This window comes from Mesocricetus auratus, unplaced genomic scaffold (genome assembly GCF_017639785.1).
Source record: "Mesocricetus auratus isolate SY011 unplaced genomic scaffold, BCM_Maur_2.0 Super-Scaffold_6730, whole genome shotgun sequence".
Lineage (NCBI taxonomy): Eukaryota > Metazoa > Chordata > Mammalia > Rodentia > Cricetidae > Mesocricetus > Mesocricetus auratus.
In genome coordinates, this window is record NW_024429184.1 from 37,049,434 (window position 1) to 37,076,154 (window position 26,721).

At 41.9% G+C, this 26,721-nt stretch overlaps 1 protein-coding gene and 1 long non-coding RNA gene across 2 annotated transcripts; one reads left to right on the forward strand and one right to left on the reverse strand.

Moving 5' to 3' along the window:
• Positions 1 to 932: 932 nt before the first annotated feature.
• On the reverse strand, positions 933 to 26,000 carry Ggh (gamma-glutamyl hydrolase). Its single transcript, XM_005066221.3, has 9 exons — positions 25,806 to 26,000; positions 22,412 to 22,526; positions 15,891 to 15,941; positions 13,785 to 13,869; positions 12,464 to 12,602; positions 8,951 to 9,057; positions 8,765 to 8,855; positions 2,676 to 2,813; positions 933 to 1,307 (listed from the first exon to the last, which is right to left on the reverse strand). The coding sequence occupies exons 1-9, from the start codon at positions 25,912 to 25,914 to the stop codon at positions 1,186 to 1,188; spliced, it is 957 nt and encodes a 318-aa protein (XP_005066278.1). The 5' UTR covers positions 25,915 to 26,000; the 3' UTR covers positions 933 to 1,185.
• Positions 12,598 to 15,974, forward strand: LOC121137917. Its single transcript, XR_005875186.1, has 2 exons — positions 12,598 to 13,568; positions 15,679 to 15,974. It is a non-coding gene; the product is annotated as an uncharacterized LOC121137917 (long non-coding RNA).
• Positions 26,001 to 26,721: the final 721 nt, after the last annotated feature.

Below are 26,721 nucleotides of genomic sequence, written 5' to 3' on the forward strand. Positions count from 1 at the left end.
GCTGACTGAAACTGCAATCCCCTTTGATTTCTGTGCCCTGTTTGCTCTTACTGCCCAGAGAGTATGGTTTCTCATAGTATATTCAGGTCATGATTCTTTTCTGCACATAAAACTCATACACCCTCCGACATCATTCCACTCCCCAGATATTGTCTTCAGCAACGGTGGGAAACAAATTATAAGCACTATTTATTATACACAGATCAAATACTCTATTTCTGAGGCTGAAGACATGGAGTAGAAGTTAAGAGGATGCACTGTTCTTGCAGAGAGAGGGCCCAAGTTAGATTTTAAGCACCCATGTCAGTGGCTATCAATAGCCTGGAACTCTAGCTCCAGAGGATGCAACAACTTCTGGACTATTTCATTCACAGACACATATCCACACACCACACAGAGACACACAAAAATATAAATATTAAAACTTTTTAAAATTTAAAAAAAGCAAAAACCTTTCTTTCCAGCAGGTCACAAGTCCCCAAGGAATACCTAAGTTTCAGACTTTTGAGGAGGTATATGGGATGGGAAGTGATCACAGAGAGTAGTACAAACAGAGAAATATATTGGAGCACACCAGAATGCTTTTCAATTATTTTCCATGGGGGAAAAATGCTCATTTTACAAATAGCATTTACAAATTTACAGATATTCCTTGGGAGTTTAGTGTTAGATGTTGTGGCAGATAAAAAGTGAAATATACAGACTCTGATTTCAGTGTATTAGCCATGGGCTAAAAACAAAGCAGAAAGAAAAACATCTATATATCTTTACACACATACACACACACACACACACACACACACACACACACATTTCTGACACCCAAATCCTAAGGACCTGTAGGTAGAAGTTAAAAAGATTTTAGCCAAAATAAGATGGGGTAGATTTGAGGTAGCTTTTTCTCCTAGGATCAATAATAAATCACACAGAAATTATATTTTCAAAAAATTTATATTTTTCTAATCTTTAGATCTTTAGACACCAGAAAACTTTTTCATGAAAAATACCATTGCTTTTTCATTGTCAAGCTATCAAATCTGATAAAAATAATCATGTATTAAGTGAAGAATCAGAACCAGGCACAGAAAAAGAATCTGTGTGGCTTCCTCATGTTGCCATGAGCAGTGAGTGAGCAATTCAGTCACTGAATTGCTACAAGTTGCCTTGTTACCATATTGAAGACTTTCAGTCAAACATGTAACACTGCTGAAATGAAGAAATATTTCCAGTATAAACAGGGTAGAACTGATAAATCAAGGATTCCATCTCCTCAAATTCATTCTCATAGCGATGATTGTTTTTCAGAGCTGCAAGAGAAAATAACGTTCATTTTTTAAAAAGACTGGCTGACAAGAATTTCAAGAGACTTCCTAAGGTCAGGCTTATTCACTGGGGAAGCAAGGGCAAGAAGAAAACTGCCTCAGAGACTCCGCTCCCTAATCCAGCTGTGTCGTTGTAAGTACAGTTGCTGTTGTTACAGCAGCTACTTGCCCCCAGTTGGGTATACCATTCATTACACAGCTAAATGCGTACAGGACTTGATACAGGCCTGCAAGAACGTAAAGACAGGACATGGGCCCATTACTAGGGAAGCACAGCCTAGCAGACATACACAATTAAATGGTGGACTGTCTTTGCAGTATGCCTGCACTGAGATGGTGCACGACTTAAAGGAGCAGAGAAACTAAAGCAAATGCCAGCAGAGGAAACAGGGAAGAATTTTCAACAAAGGAGGCTAGAGAAAAGTTTGTAGATGGGTAAGAACCAGTAAGTAAATCCAGGTCCTCTGATATTTTTTTATATAGAATGTTGGCAGATATGGACCCAATTACCACCCCAAGATTAAAGCTACATGAAAAGCCTGTTCTGTCCACTGTGGCTATTCACTCCCGCCCATAGGGGAAATACTCCTTTCGATCAACTCTATGTATGGGATAGTTTTGTTATGTTTAAAACTCACTTAGATTTCTTTTTTCATGAATCCCTCCAAAATTGTACGTAACTTCAAACACAAATGAATTAGATAGAGGTTGTTAGGTTCTTAATCTAGGCATGAAGGTAGACAAAAACATAGGGCAGGCTGGGGCTAAGAAGAACAGTCCTCACCTCAATGATGCTCCGTCCCCTGCACACTGCCTCTACTGTTCTCACCCGTGCAGTTCAACTAAGATATAAATACCTACTCCCAAATTCTTTATCTAACCACAGCATAAAATGCATGGAAATCTATGTTAGTAACTTTTCTCCAGTACTCCATTGCCTACAGACAGACAATCATAAAGCCCCAGACTGTGACAGCATATAATTCAATTTATATCATTGTCTTGGAAAAATAGCATATAATGCCCAAAGGCTGTAATAATTACATCGTTATTCTTGAAAATGGAAATTAGAAGTGCTCAAGGAGAAAAAAGAAAGAGTTTCACATTTTTTAAATCACTGTGCAAGAACTCAGCCCACTGGATCGTGGCTGACTCTGTTAAATAATTGCCCTGATTTTTATTGAATACCTAATATCTCAATTTCAAGGCTTTAACATTATTTAACATTTTCCAGTTGAATCTATAGACATTATTTATCAATTATAGAATAAATTATACAGGAGCCCAGAGAAGGGCATAAACTCTCCCTCAAAAGTCAAAATGGAGTAAAGAGACTATACACCTGCATATTACCTTCAGAAACAAAGAAATCTGCTAAGTAAAACGCCGTCTTCACAGCATTTGGTGCATGGGAAATGCCTTTCAATCCCTTCCACTCATATGGTGCTTTCTCAGGATGCCACTGGACAGCATAGACTGGATACTTAAATCCTGAGTGAAGAACACACACCAGTAAGTGCCAAGAATGATGTACAATGATGTTCCTGCATTGCTTCACGCCAGTGTACATGCCTTACGAAACTTATACAACTCACCAAAATCAGAAAAGGTAAAAGTTGTACGTACCTTCTCGCACAAATAACTGCTCACATAGTCAGTGTATCCATTGACTTACATCCTCTTAAAACGGTGAGTTGCATTTCCAGGAAATGAGAGTTAATTCAACTCTAACCCAGGAACACACTCATACTAAGTATACATTCTATCACTGACTTACACAGGCCTGAGTGCACACTTAAGATAGTGACACACATTTCTAGGTCTGTATCGTGCCCCTTAATACATGGTCTAATCCCATAATGACTGAAGAAAATAAAAACAAAGCCAAGCCATCGTTTTTATATTTGCTAATCTGTCTCAGCTTATCGAATGATTAGTGACTTTAGGGAAACAATTGTTAAAATAAATTTTAATGGTTTAAAAACAGTTGTAATCTTGGTTATTATAATGCAATTGTTTTTAGGACTCTTTAGATATTATACCTGCTATTAGCTAAATACAGTTATTTAAATGCTTAGATTAGATTGAAAAATAGTTTAGTGTGGGGAGAAAGTCATCTGAAAGAATGGTCACTTGCATGCTGACTGCTTAGAACTGAGAAATTTTCATGTATTGCTCCCTCGTTTTTCCTTCATGCTTTGAAAGTTCATAATTTTTTAGGAAGGTGAACATATATGTCTCTGAAAATTAACAAGTCTCTTATTCACATGAGTCTTTCTTTGTTTTAATAGAAAGTAACCTCTCCCTTGCCCCTCCAACGCTTTAGAATGGAGACCATGAAGGATCTCAGAAACCACGTGGAGAACACAGCCACCCAGAAGAGCGACCACCTTCCTCTCACACCCCTCTCACTAGTCTCTCCTTCTTGCACAGCAGGCGGAAAGAAGCCAACACTCCATCCCAGTCTTGTTGGTGTCTACAGGAAGCAACGCCTGCCAGCCAGCAGCTCTAGACAGACAGAGCCCCTCATGTCTTTCTGCCTCCATCTCCTCCTCACACTGTCTTTCTCTATCCTGGGATGAGCCACAGGCAAAAGCCAGGCTGAGGATACAAATGCCCAAATGAGGATTAATCTGATAATCAGACACACACAATCAGAAACGAGTAATGCTTCCGGTTTGGAAAACTGTTATTGAAAGCCCAGTGACATTTCTTGGCAACTGTAGAAATTATTACTTGCATCACTAGTTTAGAACAGGATTATCAAGAGTGAAATGAAAATACCTAAGTAGTAGAGCATCAAGGACTCCTAACTCACAGCTCTGATAAAATTATCAGGCTCTGACATTTTCACATGAGCATGACATAGAAGAAACAAGGAACACAAATGCCTAACTTGCAACCCTATACTAATGTTTATATGATCATTCATTCATTACTTTTTTCCCCAGAGCCCTAGAAACAGGAAAGTAAGATGAAACTCCAGTTCTCAGTGGAATCTTACTCTAGAGGGAAAGATGGAGCTTGAACAAGTACAAGCAAAAAGCAACATTCCCAAGGAACACAAAGCAAACAAACAGGGCCCCAGGACATGGAGAGGAGAATGACAAAGAAGGCTTCTCAATGATGAAGCAGTTAGCTTAAGTCTTTCATGGTAGCTGAGAGTTCACAAGAAGGCATCAGGGACATGTCAGGGCTTTTGATGACGTGAGAAAATACAGGGAGAGAGAGAGGTAGGAAACACTGCTCTGTCTGTAGAGGGGCAGCAAGGGGCAGCAAGGGGCTGCACAAATCTCAAAGGAACACAGTCTTCAGGGAAAGCAGCAGAGAGCATGGATTACATGCACAGGTAAATCTAGGTGTGTCCTCCAATAGCAAAGAGTCACTGAATGACTTTTAGGCACCACAATCAGATCGGTTTTTCAGATTCCATGCCCAGCTGGAAGATGACTGTATGGGCAATTAGGAGGGTGCTGGGTAGAGGTGAAAGCATATACAAGATAGATTTGGGAAGCAGAAATCAAGTTTTCAGAAGTAGATGATGAGGCAGGGAAGCTAACGTGGATTGAAGGTTTCTACTGCAGGATATTTGGGAGGTTGTGAAACTAGCAACTTGGTGGAAAGATAACAGCTTCACTTCCCCCCTGAGCTGACCAACATTTCTCAGGATTTCCTGCATGGGTATTTCTCCCCACCTCTGGATTTGGCTGATATGCTGAGGTTTAGGAGTGTCCCCAGATTTGGATGTTGGAAAGTTAACTCCTAAATCTTGTTAACGGCATATAGAAGTGGAGCCTGTAGGAATCAGGATTAGAGGAGGTTATTCGGGTGAGGCTGTAACAACACCAGCGACTCTCTAAGCAGGAAAACTGACCTAGCATCCCTTCCGGATTTGCCATGTGATGCTCAGTGATGCTCTATACAACCAGGAGATCCTCACCAGATGCTAAGACTATGTTCCAAGACCCACTAACCTCCAGAACAGTGGAGATTAGTAAACCTCTATTCCTCTTAGGTGATGCAGTCTCAGAGATACAGACCAAGTCACAGTGGCATGGCCAATCTCCAAGTAACAATCACTGTCCCCACCTTATCGTGGCTCACTTCTCTCTAGGACTCTGTCCTCTCAGGCTGCTCTCTCCACCCTCACAAAATCCAAGAGCTGACCTGACACACATGCAGAGTGTCTTCTGTCTCTGGGTCCCTTTCCTGTTTCCAGCTCCTCCAAATACCCCATTAGCATTTACTCCTAGATGGTCCCATTAAGTTTACAGCCATCCAGTCATCACACATTCTGAAAGACAGTAGAAAGGCTGTAAAATGGCATCTCTTGGGATAAGTATAAAAACCCTAAGTTTCCTGATTCGCCATCACACACACTCAATCACCAAGTGTTACCAACACTTCCAACACCCCCTCCTTTGGTGGAATAGCTACTGCAATAATTTTAATCTTTACAAGTTACCATCAAGAGTTATAGAGCTGCCTTTGCATCATGTTTTGAAAGACCATGGAAATGGAAACTATACATAAGCGTATAGGAGGAAGCATGGTGGCACACACCTGTGATTACAGGACTCTGCAAGCTGAAACAGGGGAGACTGCTGCAGGCTGGAGGCCAGCCTGGGACAGTGAGTTCCTAGCCAGCCTGCACCACAGAGGGAGACTGTCTCAAAAAGTAAACAAACATATGCATTTTGTTGCACCTTTTTATTAACTCTAAATTGTTTTCAAAGTCCATCACAATGAGGAACACGGGGATCTGCAATGATTTGAATAACTGCATTGTATCCTATGCAATGATTTCTTCCTTGTGCGGTGTGTGGGGCTTTCGGACTGCTTCTAACAGCAGCCTTCCTTTTTGCTAATAGGCACAATATATGCACGTTTCTATGTACATGAAAGGGTTTCATTACAGTAGTTTGTTGGTATTGTTTTTGTTTTATTTTGGTTGTGTTTTTTGAAACAGTCTTATGTAGCTCTGGTCCTGCTGACCTGATCTACCAATCTTCCTGCCTCAGCCTCCGAGGCGTTAAGATTAGGGGGGTATGCCACCTCACCCAGCTTTGTTAAGGCATTGTTAAATACTGGAAGAGAACAGCTGGGTAACAGGACTGGAAAATGCTCAGCTTTACTAAGAAAAATCAAAGTGCTGCAGGCGCTCTCACTGAATCTTAGCTGCATAAGCATGCCCAGTACAGCAGCCTGGGTGGCACTTGCAGTCCTAATGTAAGGTGGTTTCTTCCTTGTGTTTCCACTGACATTCCACTATTTAGGCATGACATTGAGGACTTCCCTCACCCAGCTTTGTGTAGACAACACACTGAAGCTCATTCTCCAGGGCACCTACTCGGGGGTTTAGCTATGTATAAGAAGCTATTACTTAAATTCTTTATTAATGAATTTATTTCTTATAAGATAAACATAGACCCTTTGGCAGCTATATGCATTATATTTTTGTCTCCTCTCTCTGTCTCTGTCTCTCTCTGTCTCTGTCTCTGTCTCTCTGTCTCTCTGTCTCTCTGTCTCTCTGTCTCTCTCTCTCCCCCCCTCCCTGCCTTCCTCCTTAGTATAACTTTTAATTCAGTGGACTTGCTCCATCTTTTCATTTATGGCTTATATTTCTTCTTGTCTTGAAAATTTCTTCTATCGCACAAGATCATAGATACTCTCTCTCCTTTATTTCTCTGAAGCTTTTCTTTAACTTACTTCTCCCCTTAGGTCTTTCTTCCACCTGAAAATCTTTTTTACCATTAAAAACAGTCTCTGCCCCTCTCCTCCCTTTGTTCCCAGAACCCAGTCTGCTGCTGGAATGCCTCACCTCCACCTCGGCCAGCTTCCCACTTCTGTGCGACCCAACCACATGTCACAGTCATCCAAGATGGCTTCTAAGTGTTTCCTTTTGATCTCCCTTCTGGGCTAGTTCATTCTCTTTGTGTGTTTTAGGACTGACCTCTTTTGAGCCCTCATTTGAACTTCTTTCATTTTTAATAACTTGTTAAGTGAAGCTTTTTCTTTTGCTAGCCGCTTTGGTTTATCCCCCGCCAGTCGCCTGGGCTCTGCCACACCAGCCTGGTTCTAGAGCCGCATGAGTCCCAAATAAACACACAGGAGGCTATATTCATTATGAAGCTGTTGGCCTTGCTTGTCTCTTACTGGCTAGCTCTGCCTTAAGTAATTACCCCATAATTGTTAATCTGAGTATGTTTCTTACCGGAGAATAGTTCCCGGCGTCCTACCCCCATGGTGTCACATGTCGAACTCTCTTGTGTTTCCCCTTCCCAGAATCCTCCTCGACTCCTAGTCCCTCCTATCTAGGTTTTCTATTGGCCAGACAGTACTTTATTGACAAATGCACAGGCAAATAACAGGACTTCCCCAACAATAACTAAATTTAGTTCTTTTCAAGTTTCTTTTATGCTTTTTCCCTTTCCCAAGACAGGGTTTCTCTGTGTAGCCCTGGTTGTCTTAGAACTCAATCTATAGACCAGGCTGGCCTTTGCCTCCCAAGTGCTAGGATTAAAGGTATGTACAACCACAGCTATATATTTTCAAATGTTCCTTATTTCTTTAAGACTCAGGTGTTCTATTTAATGTCATAGCTTTTACAGCTGGTCTGTGCAGGGCTAGTTATCTTGCTATTGGTACACCAATTACCTGTGTTACTGATCTGGGGCATGGACCATTCATGTTCCATCAAACCTCATCAGAGAAATTTCCTGAAGCATGGAATGAATGATCCTTGCCCTCTCTAAGACAAGTGTTTTGATTTGTTTCCGTCATGTACATGTGTGCTACCAGAAGACACCTATAAGTGACCATCTCAACCTGCAGTCTGTCCATATTTCCAGCTATGTAACGCAGGCAACACTAAATCAGACTAACACTGTGAGTACTCAAGGAACACACTCACCCCACCATCCTCACCCTATGTCTTTAGTATGCACAGGCAGGCAACTGTCCTTGAAGTTCCATGGTCAGGATTCCACGTGCCTTTTGAGCTTAGCCGTGTGTGGCAACCGTGGTGTTTTGTCCACATGTGATCTTTGTCTCTGGTCTGGACCATCAATAGTGCTGCTCTTGATACTCTCCCAGTTTCGGGCTTTAACTTGTTTATTTTCTTGCCACCTAGTTGATGTATTTAGAAAAATGCTTTCTGCTATCAACCCATCTGTCATAATTTTCTGAAAACCTTGTCCAAGTGTGTAATCTGTGATATGTCTAGAAACAGTGGTTTTCTCCATCCTCACCCTCCCTTGATGTCACAGTTCCAGAGTCTACCCAGGTAAGCCTCAACTGCTTTGAGATGTGGACAGAATGTGTCTTCTGTCTTCAAAAACAACCCTACATCTGTCTCTGAACTCCAAAGTCATGCGACTGCACTCCCAAGAAAAGACGCCTATAGATTAAAATGAGAAGATTCCGTCTAGATGCACACATACCTTCCATGGATGAAATGAACTCTATGTTGCCATCTGTATTTGTTGTTAATATCTTGAAAAACTTGCTTAGCTTTTCATTTTCTGTAAAGTTCTACAACACAAGAATGAAACAGAGGGATCACTCATATAGTTATCCTAAATGTGCTCCTCTCACGAAGGAGGTACTGCTGTGTAATCATGTGATACCTTCACAGAGAGGCTCCATTTGTGAAAATTTGCGGTCAGAGGTTCTAATGCTAGTGACACCAATAACTCAGCAGGAAAATTCTGGAACATTCTGCCCTGTAAGACACCTAAAATAATTTAAGCACAGAGAAACAACTTAAACACATAAAAAAAATAAAACCCACTAAGTCACTTACCTGAGGCCAAACAGCAGCCATTACTAAGACATAATTAAGATGAATAAATGGTGAGCAAAACACAACATTTCCACAGAAGCACCTGCAATCGGGCCAAGACACGTCACACATGGATACAAAGATGATATGCTCCAGATGTAATTACTTTTTAAAGTTTTTAATATGAATAACTACAAATAGGCTAGCCATAAAAGAGCAGAGAATCAACTCTGGCTCCTCAGAAACCTCTGAAAAATAATAACTTCCAAATATGTGTATGCTTGTGTTCCCAGAAAAGAACCTAGCATTTCAACGTATTTTCAAAGGTATAAAGGACCTAAAAGAAAAAAAAATGCATGGAGGGCAGATTAACCAGAATGAAAAGCCACATGGGAGCCTACTACTTTGTAAACCAATTAAAAACTTGAAGTTACAGGGCTGGAGAGATGGCTCAGCAGTAAAGAGCACTTGCTGATGTTACAGAAGACTCGGGATCAATTCCTGGCTTCCATATACAGCAGCTCACAACCACTTATAACACACACACAGAGAGAGAGAGAGAGAGAGAGAGAGAGAGAGAGAGAGAGAGAGAGAGAGAGAGAGAGACAGACAGACAGACAGACAGACAGACAGACAGAGACAGAGACAGAGAGAGAGAGAGAGAGAGAGAGACAGACAGACAGAGACAGAGACAGAGAGAGAGAGAGAGAGACAGACAGAGACAGAGACAGAGACAGACAGACAGAGAGACAGAGACAGAGAAATAAAAACAAACTTCTTTTAAAACATACATTTAAAAAAAAAGATATTCCTCATGACTAGGAAATACTGTTTCTACAAATCCCAGTGCCATGTGTGGGGTGCAGCTTATGACCTGCTGGTCAGGGAGGCTGAGGAGACTCCCAAAACAATATGAGTTCTTGCCATCCCTCTTGGTTGCCCACAGAACTAGATAAGACCCTATTGCTGAGGATACCACACCCCTTGGATACCAGATATAAATAAATCAGGCTGGAACTGGGGTGGCAGATTCTTTCCTACTGGATGGCTTGCACAGTTCCAGAAAGGACCATGCAAGCTGCTGAGGGAGAAAAGGGAACAATGGTCTCACCCAGCTATGAACCTACAAGCTGGAAAGCAAGATATGCCCCTTAGTACAATAAGCGCCACTATTGTTACGGAAGTAAAGCAACTTCTCTCAGATGAGATTTAAGGCTCTCTTCATGGGAGAGAATATATGCCTAGGACTGTAAAATCCATGCACCTAAAATAATTTAAGCACAGACAAATGACTTATAAATACACCAAAAAATAAAATCCATTAAGTCACTTACCTGAAGCCAAATGGCAGCCACTATTAAGACATAACCCACATGAGTAAATGGTGATTAAAACACAGTATTTCCACAGAAGTGCCTGTGATCTGACCAACACATGTCTAACACAGATGCTGGGAAGGTCAAGGCCCCTCAAGGGGAACTCATTACTGCTATTTAGTTAAACTGACATGGCGACAAACACCATATTTGTGTTTATACCCATAGACAAATGCTAGTTCCACCTGTAGTTAGAGAGGTTTCCTTTGCAATGAATGTAGACTTGTGGCTCATCAAAGTCACAAGAGTAAGAGATGCTTGGATGCTTAGCCCTAAACAGGACATTCATGCCGCTTTCTCTAAAGCTCAAGGAGCATGGTGGAAGAAGGAGGAAAAAGGTGTGTAAAGTCAGAAGACACCTTTCAAAACCCACGGTCACCGGGAGACCTGGTTAAAATCAGTGACTCACAAAACAAAAATAAAAAAGACACAAATGAGGGAAAATCTCATGTAGGGAGGAGGGTAGTTATGGGTAAGAGAGAGGAGGAAGATGAGAAGGTGTGGGTAGGAGTAAACATACATTATATTCATGAATGAAACTGACAAAGAATAAATTTAATCAACTGAAGAAATGTTCAGCATACCAACTAAGGAGAAAACAGCATTAACTTAGCCAAAAAAAAAAAACCCTACTCTGCAAATGATGAAGGAAGCAGTGTTTCTACATGGACCACATCAGAAGGACTAACCATGTGACTAGGACTTTGAAGTAGCCCAACCTCTGGGAATGGAAGGGGCCCAGGAGACTAAAGTCTACACAGTCCAGAATACCAACCAACAAGGGAATGAAAACACAATCCTAAAGACTCAAGACACTGATGCTAAGCGAGGTCTGTCACTCTGCCTAATGACTTCATTTGAGAATCCCAGAACCCTGAATGATGACTTTGTTGTATAAACTGGGCTTCTGTTATATTGCAACCCCGAAAGCCTGACTTAAAACATACACTTCCCATACTGTTCCTGCAGTGATTGAAATAATGAAAACAAGACTTTTGAATGTAGGGGGCATTCTATGAATTCTATGAATAACCAAAATTCTTCCCTCCCAAAATTCTTAATAAGTATAGTTGGCAGCTCTTAATCATGATGATCCAAGAATGTGTATGGAATTTGTTTAAGATTTCTAACTAAGAGTGTCTCAAAACACTAAAATTCCCTGGATGACAGGAGTATATTTTGCTAATGAGATGATCAGTGTTAACCCTTAGAATGGGGCTGATTATCAGATAGACTAATCATGTGACTAGAGAAATTTGAAGCAGCCCAATCTCTGGAAATGGAAGAGACTCGGGAGACTGATTCAGCCAAATGAATAATGATTCGATCATGCTTTGCAAGAAAATGCCAATAAAAATTCTGGAATTCTAGAAACCCAAGCTCATAGGAGTTCCAAGATGGCAAGAAAATACAAGTACTTTCTTGAGCTTTGTGAAGTTGCAGCAGCTAGCAAGAGTGTGCGTGTGGTCTGGTGACTTGTCTTTCAGTAGCATACAAATACAGAGATCTTGTTGGGAACCAAACCCTTTTATTGGTGAAGTCCTGCTAATTCCGAATGTTTAGTGCCAGAATAAAATGTTAATACAATACAGTCAAGGAAAATGTAGACAAACAGAAAATGCTGCCACGACAGCAATAGTATCTAATATTTATAAGATTTGTATTTAAAGTACTACACTACAAACTGGAGATCACTATTCTGATTAATTCTCAGAAAGAATTTGCAGAGGTAGAAACTTTTACAGTGCAAAGTTATGAGGCAAAGAGAGACTGATGGTTTCTGAGTCTTAATTACATGATCCTGAAACCACTAGAAACAATGCATTATCAAAATACAAATTTGCCATCATCATAAATGAGTAACAAAAGGTTAACTCAATAGTTTTGGTCTTCCAATGACTGGTAAGTATTTCTGACTTGATATTTAGTGTTTCCTAATGCTGTTGAGAAATATTTTTAGAAGAATTGATGTTTACTCTTACCTTCAGTGAAATTCAAGGGCAATGCCACTGAGACCGTGTTTGTATATGTTAGTAAGCTCTCTCCGCTAACCAGAAAGGTGAGCGCCTCAAATCCAAGGCATGTTCCCCACACAGGAAAATAGTCTCCATCATCATAACTCTTGGGGAAAATGAAAAAGAAAACTATGTTGATTCAAACTTTAAATACACGTGTATTTATGTATATTTCTGTGTGGGCATGTGTGTACCAAGCAATACACACTTGCTATCATTGCAACACAGATTTATGCAGAATTCTTTGAGATTCATAAGTAGGCTACCACTCAACCTGTGTTCAGAAACCTTCTGAGGCAGGATGGAAAAGGGGACTTGTGGGCACATTATGTCTTCACCCAACTGAGCACTAGCGACAATAAATGAAGAAATTACTGACAATATTTCAGGGGAGAAACAGAGATCTAAGAAGCTATGGCATAAGTGCAAGTCCAAGGTGAGGCATTGCATGGTGGCTAGGGGCTCTGCATAGTAAGCGACACAGCCTAAGGGATGTGAGCTTGAAGTTCCCTGATGAAGCCACATCTGTCTTGAAGAGTCTAGACTGACTGGTTGACTAGAACTTCATGTCTGTGAAGTGACAGCATGCTGTAGATTGAGAGACAGAATTATCTTGAGCTATCTTTAATCTATCTTAATAGCCATTTATTACTAACCCCTGTGTCTCATTTGACACGCTTATTATTTGTAGGTGCAGTCTTTGAAATATATTGCTGAACTTAGCCAACATCTCGTTTCCCCAAACCCTAAAAGTAAAAATTTTGTAAGCTAGCCCCTGAAACTCACATAACAGACCTGTCAACTCTAGTGTGTCACCTGATGTCCTCATCAACTTGGTAAACTGTTTTGTTTTTAACTTCCTTCTGTTCTGTACCACCTATCTTTCACTTGTCCTTGCCTTAGAGTAAAACCTGTCCAACAAGAGCTGTCTCTGGCATCAACAGGTGGCTGTGGAGAAGGTGAAGTTGGATGGAACAACTGGGAAGAGGAGAGTTATTGGCATAGGCATGAGACCCACCCAGTACATAGCAGAAGAGGCCGGAGGGAGGCACTAGCTCTACTGAGCTACAAGGTATGTACGATTCACACCTAGAATTCCCACACTGCATGAGACAAAACTAACAGGTGGGAAGAGACACTTGATTCCTGGATAGCAAGTATTTGACTGTTAAAGGGAATAAAGTTGGAGTAACAGCGAAGGAAGCCATACTATACACTTTAAGAAAGATAATGATCCTTATGGCAACAGACAACCCATATAGTGTGATAAGCAATGGCAGATATTTACCTCTATGGCCTTGTTGTAAAATATTTTGGCCACGTGGGCATAACTTGAGTGCGATATACTAACACTTCCGCCAGGAAAAAGAATTCTGAAACAAAAGCAATTAAGATATATTTTTCTCCATTCACCAACTAAATAAGCATGCCTCATTCAATGAAAATTGTCCTTATTACATAAATATATATATAATATATATATATTCAGGTATACATATATAATATTCATAATCCTAGCCATTCCAAATCTATTTTGGTTAACAATTTTGTATACAGTCTCTTAAAACTTCTTCAGTAAACTAACCCATTGAAGAAGATATAATACAAACAAAACTAAAGCAAAAAAGAAAAAAAAGGAAGGCAGACCAAAGAGTGTGAAGATGAAAAGACAAAATTTCAGGTGCAGCTGGCTTTGAACTAAGATGGACAGCAAGGCCAAGCCAATTGCAAATATACATCTAATTTAACTTCCAAATAACAAGGAAACTACAAAGCATATGATAATCGTAAAATTGACTTCAATTAGAATTAGAAAGGATTTGCTTCTTCACAGTCCTGATATTTCTTAAGAAATAAACACAGTGTTAAGAAATCCTGAAAATATACACAAGTATCGTTCTAGAAGAGTTCTTGAAAGAGTCGCAAACCTTAGATTCTCTTTCACTCTACCCAAAAAAACGACAAAACATAGAAAAAACTTTACCTTGTTTTTACACCAGGCTTTTAGATTAACGTTAAATGTTTGCACTCTTTAACACATCTTGAAATAACCAATATAATGAAGAAACAATAATTTTCAATATATTCTTGAAATAATCAATGACATTCAAAAGTGGTCTGGCTTCTCTGCCTAACAAAGTCGGACTAAACATTAAAATTCTAAAAATATTTAAAAATGAGTTTGAAATATTATGTCTGAGACAATTTTAATTTCTAATTTATGTGTATGTGAGAGAGAGGGGGGTATGTGAGAACAGACACACGGGCTCTTCCTACATGTGGGGAAGGAACTCGGCTTACTAGGCTTGTGTGACAAGCATATCTTGAGTCATGATACCAGCCAGAGGCTATTTTTCATTTCAGAACTACATCAGGCTTCTTCTACTAATCAGGCTCAGTATCAGCCTGTGACAATGCTGGTTTCCACCGTTCACAGTCTAATGGGAAAAGTTCAAACACCTGTCTGCTAAAACAGCTGCCTCACAGCCACAGCAGAAAGCCCTGGACGGCTAATCTGATCTATGGAGCCTCACAGTTCCTTTACACAGTAAAACTGGACCAACACCACCAGATGGCAGTCTCCTTTAGGACAGGCTCTGTGCTTTGTGTGGTATTCTCCAACAATACAGTGTGGGGTTCACTACATGGTACCTCAGAGAAAGTGCTTTTTGAACTTAAACATCACTGTATTTTTTTCCTGTTTCCATTCAAAAACAGTAAGTTACAACCCTTGCTTTTCACCAATCCAGAGTCCAGCTTTCAGAGCTTGTGCTGTGGAGTGCCAGTCTCCTAAAGGAAGTCAGGGTCTTAACTCTTAACTGCCTTAAGTTAAATGCAATAAAGGGTAGTTTTCATTTGATTTCAAAGCCTGTTCTGTGGGCTAATTACACACATGTTTTACGGTGAAGCAGAGAAGAAAATATTTTTCTAAATTCTATTCAAATTACCTCTGAAAAGTAACCAATCAATAACCTCAGATATAGAACTTGGAAATTTCAAAGTATTTAAGCATGTAAACAAAGATTAAATAAAAAAAATAGTGGGTATATTATGTAACGATCACATGATTCCTAACTGCCTCCTTCTCAATACTAGGACTAAGCTTGGAGTCTTACACAGACCAGGCAAGAACTCTACACTGAGCTACACTCACCACTCTCTTTTCTCGTTTTCTTTTTCAGACAGACTGGTGAACTTCCTGCTTACAGGACAGGCTTCAGCTCTAGCCCTTATCCTGTCTCTCATGCTTTACTGGAGCACTTGGTACATTACCAGGAAACTTCAAGATAGCTCTATAGAAACGCACAACATTCATACATATACTTTGCAAAACTTTGATATGTGCACACTGACACACTGTATTAAGACTTGATACAATATCAAGCCAACTTACCCATTAATAGATCTGAAAAGTTCTGCATATTCTACATGTGTAAGATCAAGCCTGAAAATAATAAAAACAGTTTTACAAATCAAATCATTTCTGAAGCCTAAGGAAAAAAGAAGTCACCACCTTAGTTTTTAAACATTAAATGAGTTTGGGGTAGTGCAGATTGAACCCAAGGCCTTGCATACACAGGGCAAGTGCTACACTTTAGCCTAAATATCGGGCAATATTGCATCTCTACATTAGAGGTATTCTTGTCAAACTATGAAAATCACAAAACTATACCCTGTTTAGCTAATCAGAAACGAAAATCTGGTTTTTCTGGGACTTAATAAACACTGGACACTAGTAATATCTGTTAGTCAAGAAATCTAAAAATAGCCGGGCGTTGGTGGCGCATGCCTTTAATCCCAGCACTCGGGAGGCAGAGGCAGGCGAATCTCTGTGAGTTCGAGACCAGCCTGGACTACCAAGCGAGTTCCAGGACAGCCTCCAAAGCCACAGAGAAACCCTGTCTCAAAAAACCAAAAAAAAAAAAAAAAAAAAAAAAAAAACAAGAAATCTAAAAATATTCAACCATGTAAATTATATAAAGCCAAATTGTTAAAATTTGATGGGGTTGGAGAAATGGCTCAGTAGTTCAACGTTCTTGCTGCACTTCCAGAGGATCCAAGTCCAGTTGTCCACACACATGTCATAGGCTACTGTGTAAATACAGATCCAGGAGATCTTACACCCTCTTTGGCCTCTTTGTGTCTTTTCCTTCCTGCACACACACACATACACACACACACACACACACACACACACACACACACACACACAAATACATCTTTTTAAAAAGCTTTATTTTCACACATCTTACTACCGGAAGCTTGGGAAAATGGAAACGATATGAATGGACACCAAAACCCAACGTCTCAACCCCTCCAACCAGCTGCAAAGGACTGAGTACTGTACTTGAAATCCAGAACAATCCAGATCTAACGGCACACTACTTATAGACCTGTGGGCCTGGCTCAATTACTCTGAAGCATCCTTGATCAAATATCCTTACAAGATTTCCTAGCAATCACTGCATCACTCACGATTTTCTTTCTTTTCCCCAGAGAAAATCCAAAGAAACTAATCCATATAAACCTTTAATTAAATCATAGTGAGATCTCTGTAGAAATTATGTGTGAAATAACTACAATAACTCCTACACTGAGCAGCCTTCTATTTCTAGAAGACAATAGCAAGACACACACACCGTCTCCATATATACAACCATGGAAGTTTACGATCCTTAGTAGAACACACCTGCCCCAAGGGGAAAAAAAATAGGTGAATTTAGAACATGGCTCCTGCTGTTTCTAAATGAGCTATAATTCCTAGCTTGTGCCTATGCTCTTCCAGTAGACTTTTCTGGCTCTCCTCTAAGTCACACAGTAAGTTCTAACATCCCCGTGGGTCATTCAGAAGGTCATAATAAACCTCTTATGGGTTCAGAGCTACAAAGCTATAGTGAAACCACTACAGAATTATTAACCCGAAGGGGACTTCGCCTTGGAGTGATGAGGAGGTAAATTGTGAGTCCATGTGTTCTCAGTATCCCACCAATCCAAGCTGTTCAGGCTGTCCCAGAAATCACATCTTCCTCATGGACTGGGACTGGTGGCACTACTACCAGCTGCATACCCCTGAACCAGTTAAATATACCATTTATGACTGCATGCTTCACCGTACTTCTCACCGTTAGTATGCGACATAACTGCTGAGTGTGACATGAGCATTCCTGTCTCAATACCAGGGAAAATAAGGCATGATTTGAAGTCATTTGTTTATTGTCAGATGTTTCTAAACCCAAAAACTCCTGTCACGGTTGCCCACTGGCACTACATAGCTAACACCCTATTGCTGAAGACACCATGTACTTTCATATACACAGAGAAATCAAGCTAGAATTAATCAGAACACTTATTCCCTGGTGGTTAGCTTTCATGGTGCCAGAAGGTAGTATGGAGGAAGTCAGAGAAGAAAACTCATACTCAGCTGAGAATCTCACATACTACAGTACCAGCATACCGGGCAGTATGTGTCCACTGGTGCAATCATGGCATGACTGTTTTGTGGATAGCCAGCTGCTTCTAATTAAATAGGAGGCTGTTCTAAAGGAAGTTCACACCTGATGCTGTGGATGTGGTCAAAGGCCCATGGCTGGGGAGATCACAGGCCCTAAGGGTAACCCTGCTTCTTCTGTTTTACTAAACAGACATGTTGCCAAACTGTCCCATAAATATTTCTCTTCACACCTATAGACCAGGCTGCCCTCAGCCTTAGTCAGAGAAACTTCATTTTCACAGCAAGTGGTGATTAATGCAGACACTCACAACTAACCAAGGTGACGAGAACAAGTGACGGCTGAATGTCCATCATAGGCAGGATACTGGTATCCCTCCAAAGCTCAGGGAACATCGCAGAAGGAGGGGCTTAAAGAGCTTAAGAGGAGGGTAGTAGTGAGGACTGTAAAATGCTGTCTCCAGGGTATGGCATGGTCTCTGTACTCATGAGCTCACAGCAACTGCATCACCTGAACAGAGCCTGCACAAGATTGGGGAAAGGACTCATAGGGTCCTATTCTTTCCCTGGGAACTACTAGCAGTCGTGGCTGCCTAGGGAAGGAAGTCCTTGTCTTCAGTGGTGTAGCTACTGTCCAGGCTCCAGGGGAGAAAGCCACACAGCATCCACTGGTTAAACCCAGAGGGTTACAACACAAAAACAAAACAGCCATGAAGAGGGGAGGGGGATTCGCTGGGATGAGAGGGTGGTTGGCAGAGGTGGAAAGACATAGGAAGGGGTAAAGGAGCTTAATATATCATACACTTTGGTTCCAGGACACAGAGAAATCAGTCGAACTGAGCAGGAAATTCTCCTACTGGCTAGCTAGCTTTCCTAGTGCAGAAAGATTCTATACAGGATGCCAGGAGAGCAAAGACACCAATGTTCTTACCTAGCACTAGATTCTACATGATGAAATGCAGACCCAGCAAGCAACATTGTCCCCTGCTGCAACAGCGGCAAGACTGTCTGTGAGAATAGCCAGCCATTGCCTTGACTGAATTTGAAGCCTGTCCTGCAAGAGGGACTTCATGACTGGTACTGTACGCATAGTTAAAACCCATGGCTAAACTCATTGCAGCTGTGGTTACCTGCACAAAACTTGTACAAGATCAAACCAGTTAAAAGTTCCAGCAGATATGGGGAGGGGCTACCAAGGCCCCTTCCACCCCTCCACTCCGCACCCCCATGCCCCCTTGCACCTAGCTGAGGAGTTACTGGCAGTTGATGGCTGCTGGGAGAGGACAGTCACTTTTCTTTTGAGATATAGCCATTGGTAGGTTGTCCATGACCCAGTGGATATGAATGAGCAGCTAATTGGACTTACTGAATAAAAACAAAAAACAAAAAGATGTATTTTTTAATGGGCCTGAAGTTAAACGGGAGATGTGTTTGCTGTGGGGTGGGACTCCTACAGGGAGTTGGAGGGGGAAGGGTGGGCATGATCAAGATATATTGTATACATATATGAAATTTTTCAAATACATTTTAAAATATTTTTAAATAGCAAGAATGAGTGTCACCATAATGCATTATGTACATGTGTGAAACTGTCAAAGAATTAAAATAAAAAACCCTCTCAACAGTTCATGAGAAATAGCTTACTGCCTCCACAATCAAAACAAGCCCAATGCTGATGGCACAAGTTTAGCTTCAGTAGCATGAAACGCAATGGCGTCACCATGGTCAGAAAGTAGCACCTCTCCCACTGAGAATAAAACCTAGGTAACTATTTCCAAAAGCCAAAGCTTTGGTCTTGTGGTTTGTAAATGGTCAAAGCTGTTTCAAATGCTTTGTGAACTGACTGAGCTTGTTCTTAAAGCAGATGCTGCCAGCTTGGGTTTCTGCAGTCCACCTTTTAGAACCCCATGTCCTTTATAGTCCCGCAGCAGGCAATGGCACCCTAAAAGCACCAAGTCCTGAGAAAGAAGGGACACCGAGGTCAACAAGCATCAGCTACAGCACAGATTCTGGCCCAATCTCTAGTCACCTTCTCTCCTCTGAACCAGAAACTGGCCCCAGCAATCAACCTAACAGTAATGTTGCAAGAGTCTCATTTTACACGTAGAATTTCCATCCCACAGATCACACAGTTAATACATGATCACATGATTCCAATTCCAAGCAGTAAGCCTCAAAATGAACTGTAATGACAAAGCTTTAGCCTACACGCTGACAATCAGGTTTTCATTATCTACTCATAAATGTTAATAATCCACAAGTCATCAGGTTTCAAAACTTCCCAGGTTTCCAAAGCCCCGTCCTTCCCACCTACTTCTTTCTTGGCACCCTTGTATTCAGTGAGTCATCATTTTTACTGAGTTTTAAGGACACGACCCATCAACTCACCACCATTGCTCAGTGGCACTCCCTCTTTTATTTCACACCCAGCATTCTCTAGAAGCCTCTGACCTGGGCTGTCCACAGTGATGGCTCTACAACGTCTCTCTTGCATTTGCACTAACCTCCTAAATAGCTTGCATTTTAAAACATCCATAATCAAAACTTTGGGACACTGTGCTGCAGACTCAGGGGCCCCTTCCTCCGCTCTAAAACTTGAGTATGTGATCTCACAGGAGACTAGATTCAGTTCTAACAAATTAAACACAAATCTTTAGGGTATAGACAGTTAATCAAATGTGAAAGGTGGAACAAGACAGTCCTTATGTTTTGGGGGGTTTTGTTTGTTTGTTTGTTTGGTTTTGGTTTTTTGAGACAGGGTTTCTCTGTGTAGCTTTGGAGGCTGTCCTGGAACTCGCTCTGTAGACCAGGCTGATCTCTAACTCACAGAGATCTGCCTGTCTCTGCCTCCCAAGTGCTGGGACTAAAGGCATACACCACACCGCCCAGCTACAGACTATTTTTTTGATAAAACTTTAAATCAGAGGTCCTCAATCTGTGGGTTATGACCCCTTTGGTGAACCTCTATCTCAAAAATATTTACATTATGACTCATAACAGTAGCAAAATTAGTTATGAAGTAGCAACAAAAATAATTTTATGATTGTGGGTCACCTCAATCTGTGGGTCATGACCCCTTTAGCGAACCTCTATCTCAAAAATATTTACATTATGACTCATAACAGTAGCAAAATCAGTTATGAAGTAGCAACAAAAATAATTTTATGGTTGGGGGTCACCACAACATGAGGAACTGTATTAAAGGGTCGCAGCATTAGGAAGGTTGAAAACCACTGCTCTAGATCATAATATTTGCATTCTGACTACTAATAATATTATATAGATTATAACTCTTTATTGTAATTATTTGCAAAATAGATTGTAGTAGTTGTGTTTGTGCATAAAATTTCATAATGGATGAGGTGAGAATTCTGGGAGATGCTCATGCACTTACTTTAGCTAACAATATAAGTGCTTACAAGATTTTTGTCTGTTAACTCTTTTCAAGTGAAACTGTGCCATGAAATCAACCCCTTCAAACTGAAAGTATAAGATTAAACATATTATTAATCACATTATCATAAAATAAATGGAGTACCTTTATAAATATGTTTTTTACTATTATCAGTTTTATTCCAAGACAGGGTTTCTCTGTGTAGCTTTGGAGGCTGTCCTGGAACTAGCTCTTGTAGACTAAGCTGGTCTTGAACTTACAGAGATCTGTCTGCCTCTGCCTCCCAAGTGCTGGGATTAAAGGCATGTGCCATCACCATCCGGCTTATTATTCTTCCTTTAAGTGTGTGTGTATGTGTGTGTGTGCATGTCCAGTATACTTGTGTTGGATCCCACAGACCTAAAGTTACAAGTGCTTGTGAGCTGTCCTACATGGGTGCAGGGAGGCAAACTTGGATCCTCAGGAAGAACACTATGTGCACTTAACCACTGTGGCATGTCTCTAAGCCCAAACTTAACACCTTTAAAACTAAGGTGCCTATCATTTACACTACAGCAACACTAATATGGTCATCACTGTCAAGCCTTTAGTAGAAAAGTAGAAAGTATATTTATACTCATCTTCTAGAAAACGTCCTTCATTCCCTAAGTGTTTCCTTACACTAGTCCTAGACAGAAGCCGGCAAAACTGGAGATTCTATTATGATTTTTTATGGTGCCTGTGAGGAGTGTCTTTTCTTGGGAGAAGAAAGCTATCATGTCTTTCTTGATGCTAACAGAAACATAGAACACTTCCCAGTCGATGCTAACAGACACAGCACACTGTCAGTCAATGCTAACAGACACATAGCATACTTTCAGTCGATGCTAACAGACACACAGCATACTTTCAGGGACATTACAGACGCACAGAGCTTCATAAGCAATTTAGTGGAACACTGTAGGCAATAGGTGTGTGGCTGAAATCAGAGGCAACATGATTGCATTTAATGATGTAATCATAGGAAAGAAGGTATTAATTTTAGAGATAAAAGATCAATCAACACATCTATGGGAAGACTACAGAAACATACCTTATGGGTACAACTCTTGCACCTGCAGACTCTATATACTTCACATAGGATGCAGCAATGTAGTATTTTCCCAACTTTCTCATTTCCTTCGTATGGCATTTTTGCATTAATATTCCTAAATTTATAAAAAAATGTATTAATTTTAGCAATTTCATTCATTTGTTACTCAAAACTGATCCGTGGCAGAGCTTAAATGCCACTTCCTTGGTTTCTCAGTTCACAGACCTGCATCTCCTGCAAGTCTACCCACAGTCATTGGCGAAGCAGTGGAGGACGAAGATCTGAATTTCTTACCATACCAGGAATGTTAAAGAAGCCCCCAAAGTTTATAACAGCCCCAACTTTCTTCACACAACCTTATACTATCCATACACAACGCACTAAATCTGTAAGGTATCATCAGCCTCTTCCCCCACAAAAACACAGTTGCACCCTTGTCAGAAACGCCAGAGTAGAAATGCCTTTCCTCTCCATCTCTCTAATAGCATCTTAATCTAAGTAGCTAGCATTCAACAAACCCATCCCAGACTATTAGACAGTCTTTATTCTTTCTTAAGGACTCCTCAAAATTAAGCTTTTCCACAGAATTAAAGCTGACCACATAACCATTCTCTCACCCACTCATTATTGTTTAATCATACTACATGCCAGACACTGAACTAGGTGCTAAGGGCTCAGGAATAAGAAGACAAAGAAAAAGGAAAGAAAGAGAAAGAAAAAGAAAAATCTCCAGCTTGCAGATTTTATTGGTAGTGGGTGGGAGAGCAAAGAGATAAGACACATATAGAGATTTATTTTTAAATCCAATTATGAGGGTTGGTGCTTGTACTCTGAAGGAAGTCAAAGAAACAGATTTACAATGTCTCCAAAACAGGGTGGCAAGTCCTCCCTGGGAAGGTAGAACCAGACTTCAGACAGTGAGACTTAATCCAAGGCATCAGCGAGGCAGTGCAATGAACCATACACCCACATCTGGAAGAAAAGCAATTCAGGGCAGAAGAACAGTACCATGCCAAGGTCATGAGCCAGCCATCACTCTGCAAGAAGTCCATCAAACCGGAAACATGTGAGAGAAAGCAAGAAGACAACAGTTAATGGGACAGAGACACGCAGGCCAGTAGGGGCTACCATCTTCATTACGTGCCTCAGAGGTTGCTGAACTTCATACGCTCTGTGACTTCATGCCCTGTCTCTCTCATCTCTGATTTCCTCCTACCAAGGAAACCCAAGTCTAGCACAGTACTGACATCCAACACACATCAAGGCATGACAGCATACACTTAACATATGCAATGTCTTGGGTTCATCCCTGGCCTCCAAAAAGTAGACAACAACAAAATATCATATCTACTCATTGATATCAAGCCTCTATGAGTCACTGTGTCATTTTAACTGTCTCAGTGGGAGACAACACCCACCATTTAATCACGTCTGTATCCTCAGCGTCTTACAGTAGCTGACATGAATCACTACTGATTATCAAATGTCAAAATGAATCTAGTAAGAATGTTCCTCTCCATCTCCCCCATTAGATAAGACAGTCTTCACAATGGAAACTGAAATTAGGCTAAGAAGAGTACAGAAGTGTCATGGGAAACAAAATCATGTGAACATAAGTGCCTTTGACAGTAAATTAATTTCACCATCACATCCCAGCCCATTCCCAGGCAAAGGGCTCACTGTCCTTCAACATGCACTTTAGGCTATCTCACTTTTGTGGCTTCCTTGTCTTTGGATCCTTTGTGGTTCCTAAATAAATAGCTTATGCATACTATGTGCTCAACCAACTATATTATCTTAATCGATTAGGTATAGATGGCTTCAAGATGGTTTAGCAGTAGGTACAGGTACTTACTGCTGAGTGTAAGGACCTGAGTTCAATCCCCAGGACCCACATGGAGAAAAGAGAAAACTGACTCTTAAATTTGCTGCTTGACCTCCATTGGCACCTGTGACAAACACGCATATACCTAATAACTATAAATATAAAAGAAAAGATAAAACTGGTCAGGTTAGCAAAAAGCACACTTATTTTGCCATTTTCAACTGAGTTGCCTCAAATCTAAGAAACAAAAATGAATCTTTTGTCATCTTTTTTTTTCTTTTCCCAAAATCCACAAGTACAATTCATATGTTACATGATTCAACTTGATGAATCTAACCATCACTGGAAATAGCTATGGATGGAGGGGTCAAAATATTAGTAAGCAACCCATTTGAAAACCGGGTCACTCCTAAACACATAAACAATTTTCTAATTTCTGTTCAGTGCTCACCTATATATAATACAAAGGGTATAATCCTATACACGTCGACTTATAAATTTTTTTGTCAAATTTTAACTACATTGGTGCTCAGTTATATATAACACAAAGGGTATAATCCTACATATGTCTACTCATAAACTTCTTTTGTCAAATTTTAACTACAGGCTGATTTCTCCTTGGTAGTTTTTCAAATGTCTGACATGAATGCAAACCAATTTTACCCTGTTTGAAACACAAATATGCTGGAAACGATTACACCCTTTATTTTAAATAGAACTGACATTCAGATCCTCAGAGTCACTGTTGTCACTTGGTTGGCAAAGTCCAAGACACATTTTAATTTCTTACCTACTCCATTTTTATATTTGATGTATTGTATCTTCATATATACCGACAACCAAAAAAATCTGAGTACATTTAACCATGTGCAGAATTTCTGGGACAGGAAAGGCAGGGAAAACGGTGGGTACATGGGGCAGGAAAAGCACCCCTCACACGGGAGTCTGGATGAATCCTCCAACCTGCTAACACTCACGAGTAAAGTAACGTTTTTGAATGCCTTTCTCCCTGCTTTGCTGTAAAACTTTTAGGAGTGTCATTCGGAACTTCATTTGCAGTGAGACACATCTTAACCCTTTGCTCAACCCCAGTAGTTCTGGGTTTTATCCTATTCCGAGCATCTCTGCACCCTACTTACAATCCTAATTATGATCGTGGGAAAGAGAACAGGAATGGAGGGGAGTGAGGTCCTGTGGAAACCTCTTCAACATCGACCACTAGGTCATTGCAAGTCGAGTCTTCTCTGAAAAGACACACCAGGTTCTCCCGTGCGCTTCCTTCTTAAACCGAGAGCCTCTCTTGGCACTTTAGATAAATCTCAATTGGGCTTCACAACTCGCTCTCCCTGAAAATCCTTTGCCGCACGGAAACCTCAAACCCCGGGTTAGCCTGAGCTGTGCTCCTCACGACTGGTAACGGGACCGCCTCTGGCTGTTTCGGGCGCCAAGGAATCCCGACCGAGTCCGTCCGCACGCCTCCAAAGCGGTGCGAGCATCGCGGGCTTGCCCGTCCTAGACACCTGTCCCCACCCTGAGCGCGTCCCCAGCCGTGCTCCCGGGCCTCCTTACCGATGATGGGCTTCTTGGGGCCCCTTTGGCGAGGTCTGGACAGCCCGGGGCCCGTGGGCCCGCACAGCAGCAAACCTAGCACGCACAGCAGGCGACCCAGGCTCGCCATCGCCCCCGGGCCCGCGCCTCCAGCCGCCTTTCAAAGGCTCTGCGGGGCGGCGCGCGCACGCGGGGGCGCGCGTGGGGCGGGGCCGGGCGGGGGCGCGGCCCCCCGGCCTGGGCGGGTGCTCGGGCCTCGAGGGCGCGCACGGCCGCGCCGCTCGGGCCTATGGGAAATGTAGTCCGGGCGCGCGCGTGCGGCGGCCGCGGGGCGGGGGCGGGCGGCTCAGGGAGCGTGCTCGGCGCCGCCCCATCGCCCTGCGCACGACCCGCGACCCGCGGCCCCGCGGGAGGCACGCGCCCGGCGGCCGCCGCTGGGAGCGGGGCGACAGGGCCAGTGGACCCCGGCTGGCCTCCGCGTGATGTGAGGGCTCCCTGTGAACTATTGTGTCTCCGGGGGGGTAGGTCACCCGCACCGAACCGACGCGGCCAGCCCAGGACCTGTGGGCGAGCGCGGGTCCCGCCTGGCTGGCCCTGTGTGGTAACCAAGCAGCCAGCGGAGGCCGCCGGGGTTCTAGAAGTCGCCAAAGAACGCTGCTGCGTAAAAGCATAGGTCTCTGGCTCAGATGTGCGTGCTGACAGCATTCGATGGCAACACAGGGGGTGGCTTCCGGGAGGCATTCATTCCACCGGGGTGCTCTCTGTTTATTTGGGCACACCGATGTCTGGAGGGACTGGAGATCACAGAGGACACGTTCATGCATCTGTCCCCTTTCAGTAGAACTGGGTCAAGGGAAGGGCTGACTCCTGGCACCTAGCCCAAAAGGGCAAGAGGGGGCCACACACTGAAAGGATGCTCGGTCCTTGCTGTTAGCAC

Excerpts from the sequence above, each read along its gene's own strand:
- Ggh (XM_005066221.3), bottom strand. The coding sequence starts at position 25,914 with ATGGCGAGCCTGGGTCGCCTGCTGTGCGTGCTAGGTTTGCTGCTGTGC. Across the intron at positions 22,527-25,805 it reads CCCCAAGAAGCCCATCATCG|GAATATTAATGCAAAAATGC; the intron begins GTAAGGAGGCCC and ends TTATAAATTTAG. Across the intron at positions 1,308-2,675 it reads AGATTTCTTTGTTTCTGAAG|CTCTGAAAAACAATCATCGC; the intron begins GTAATATGCAGG and ends TTTCTCTTGCAG.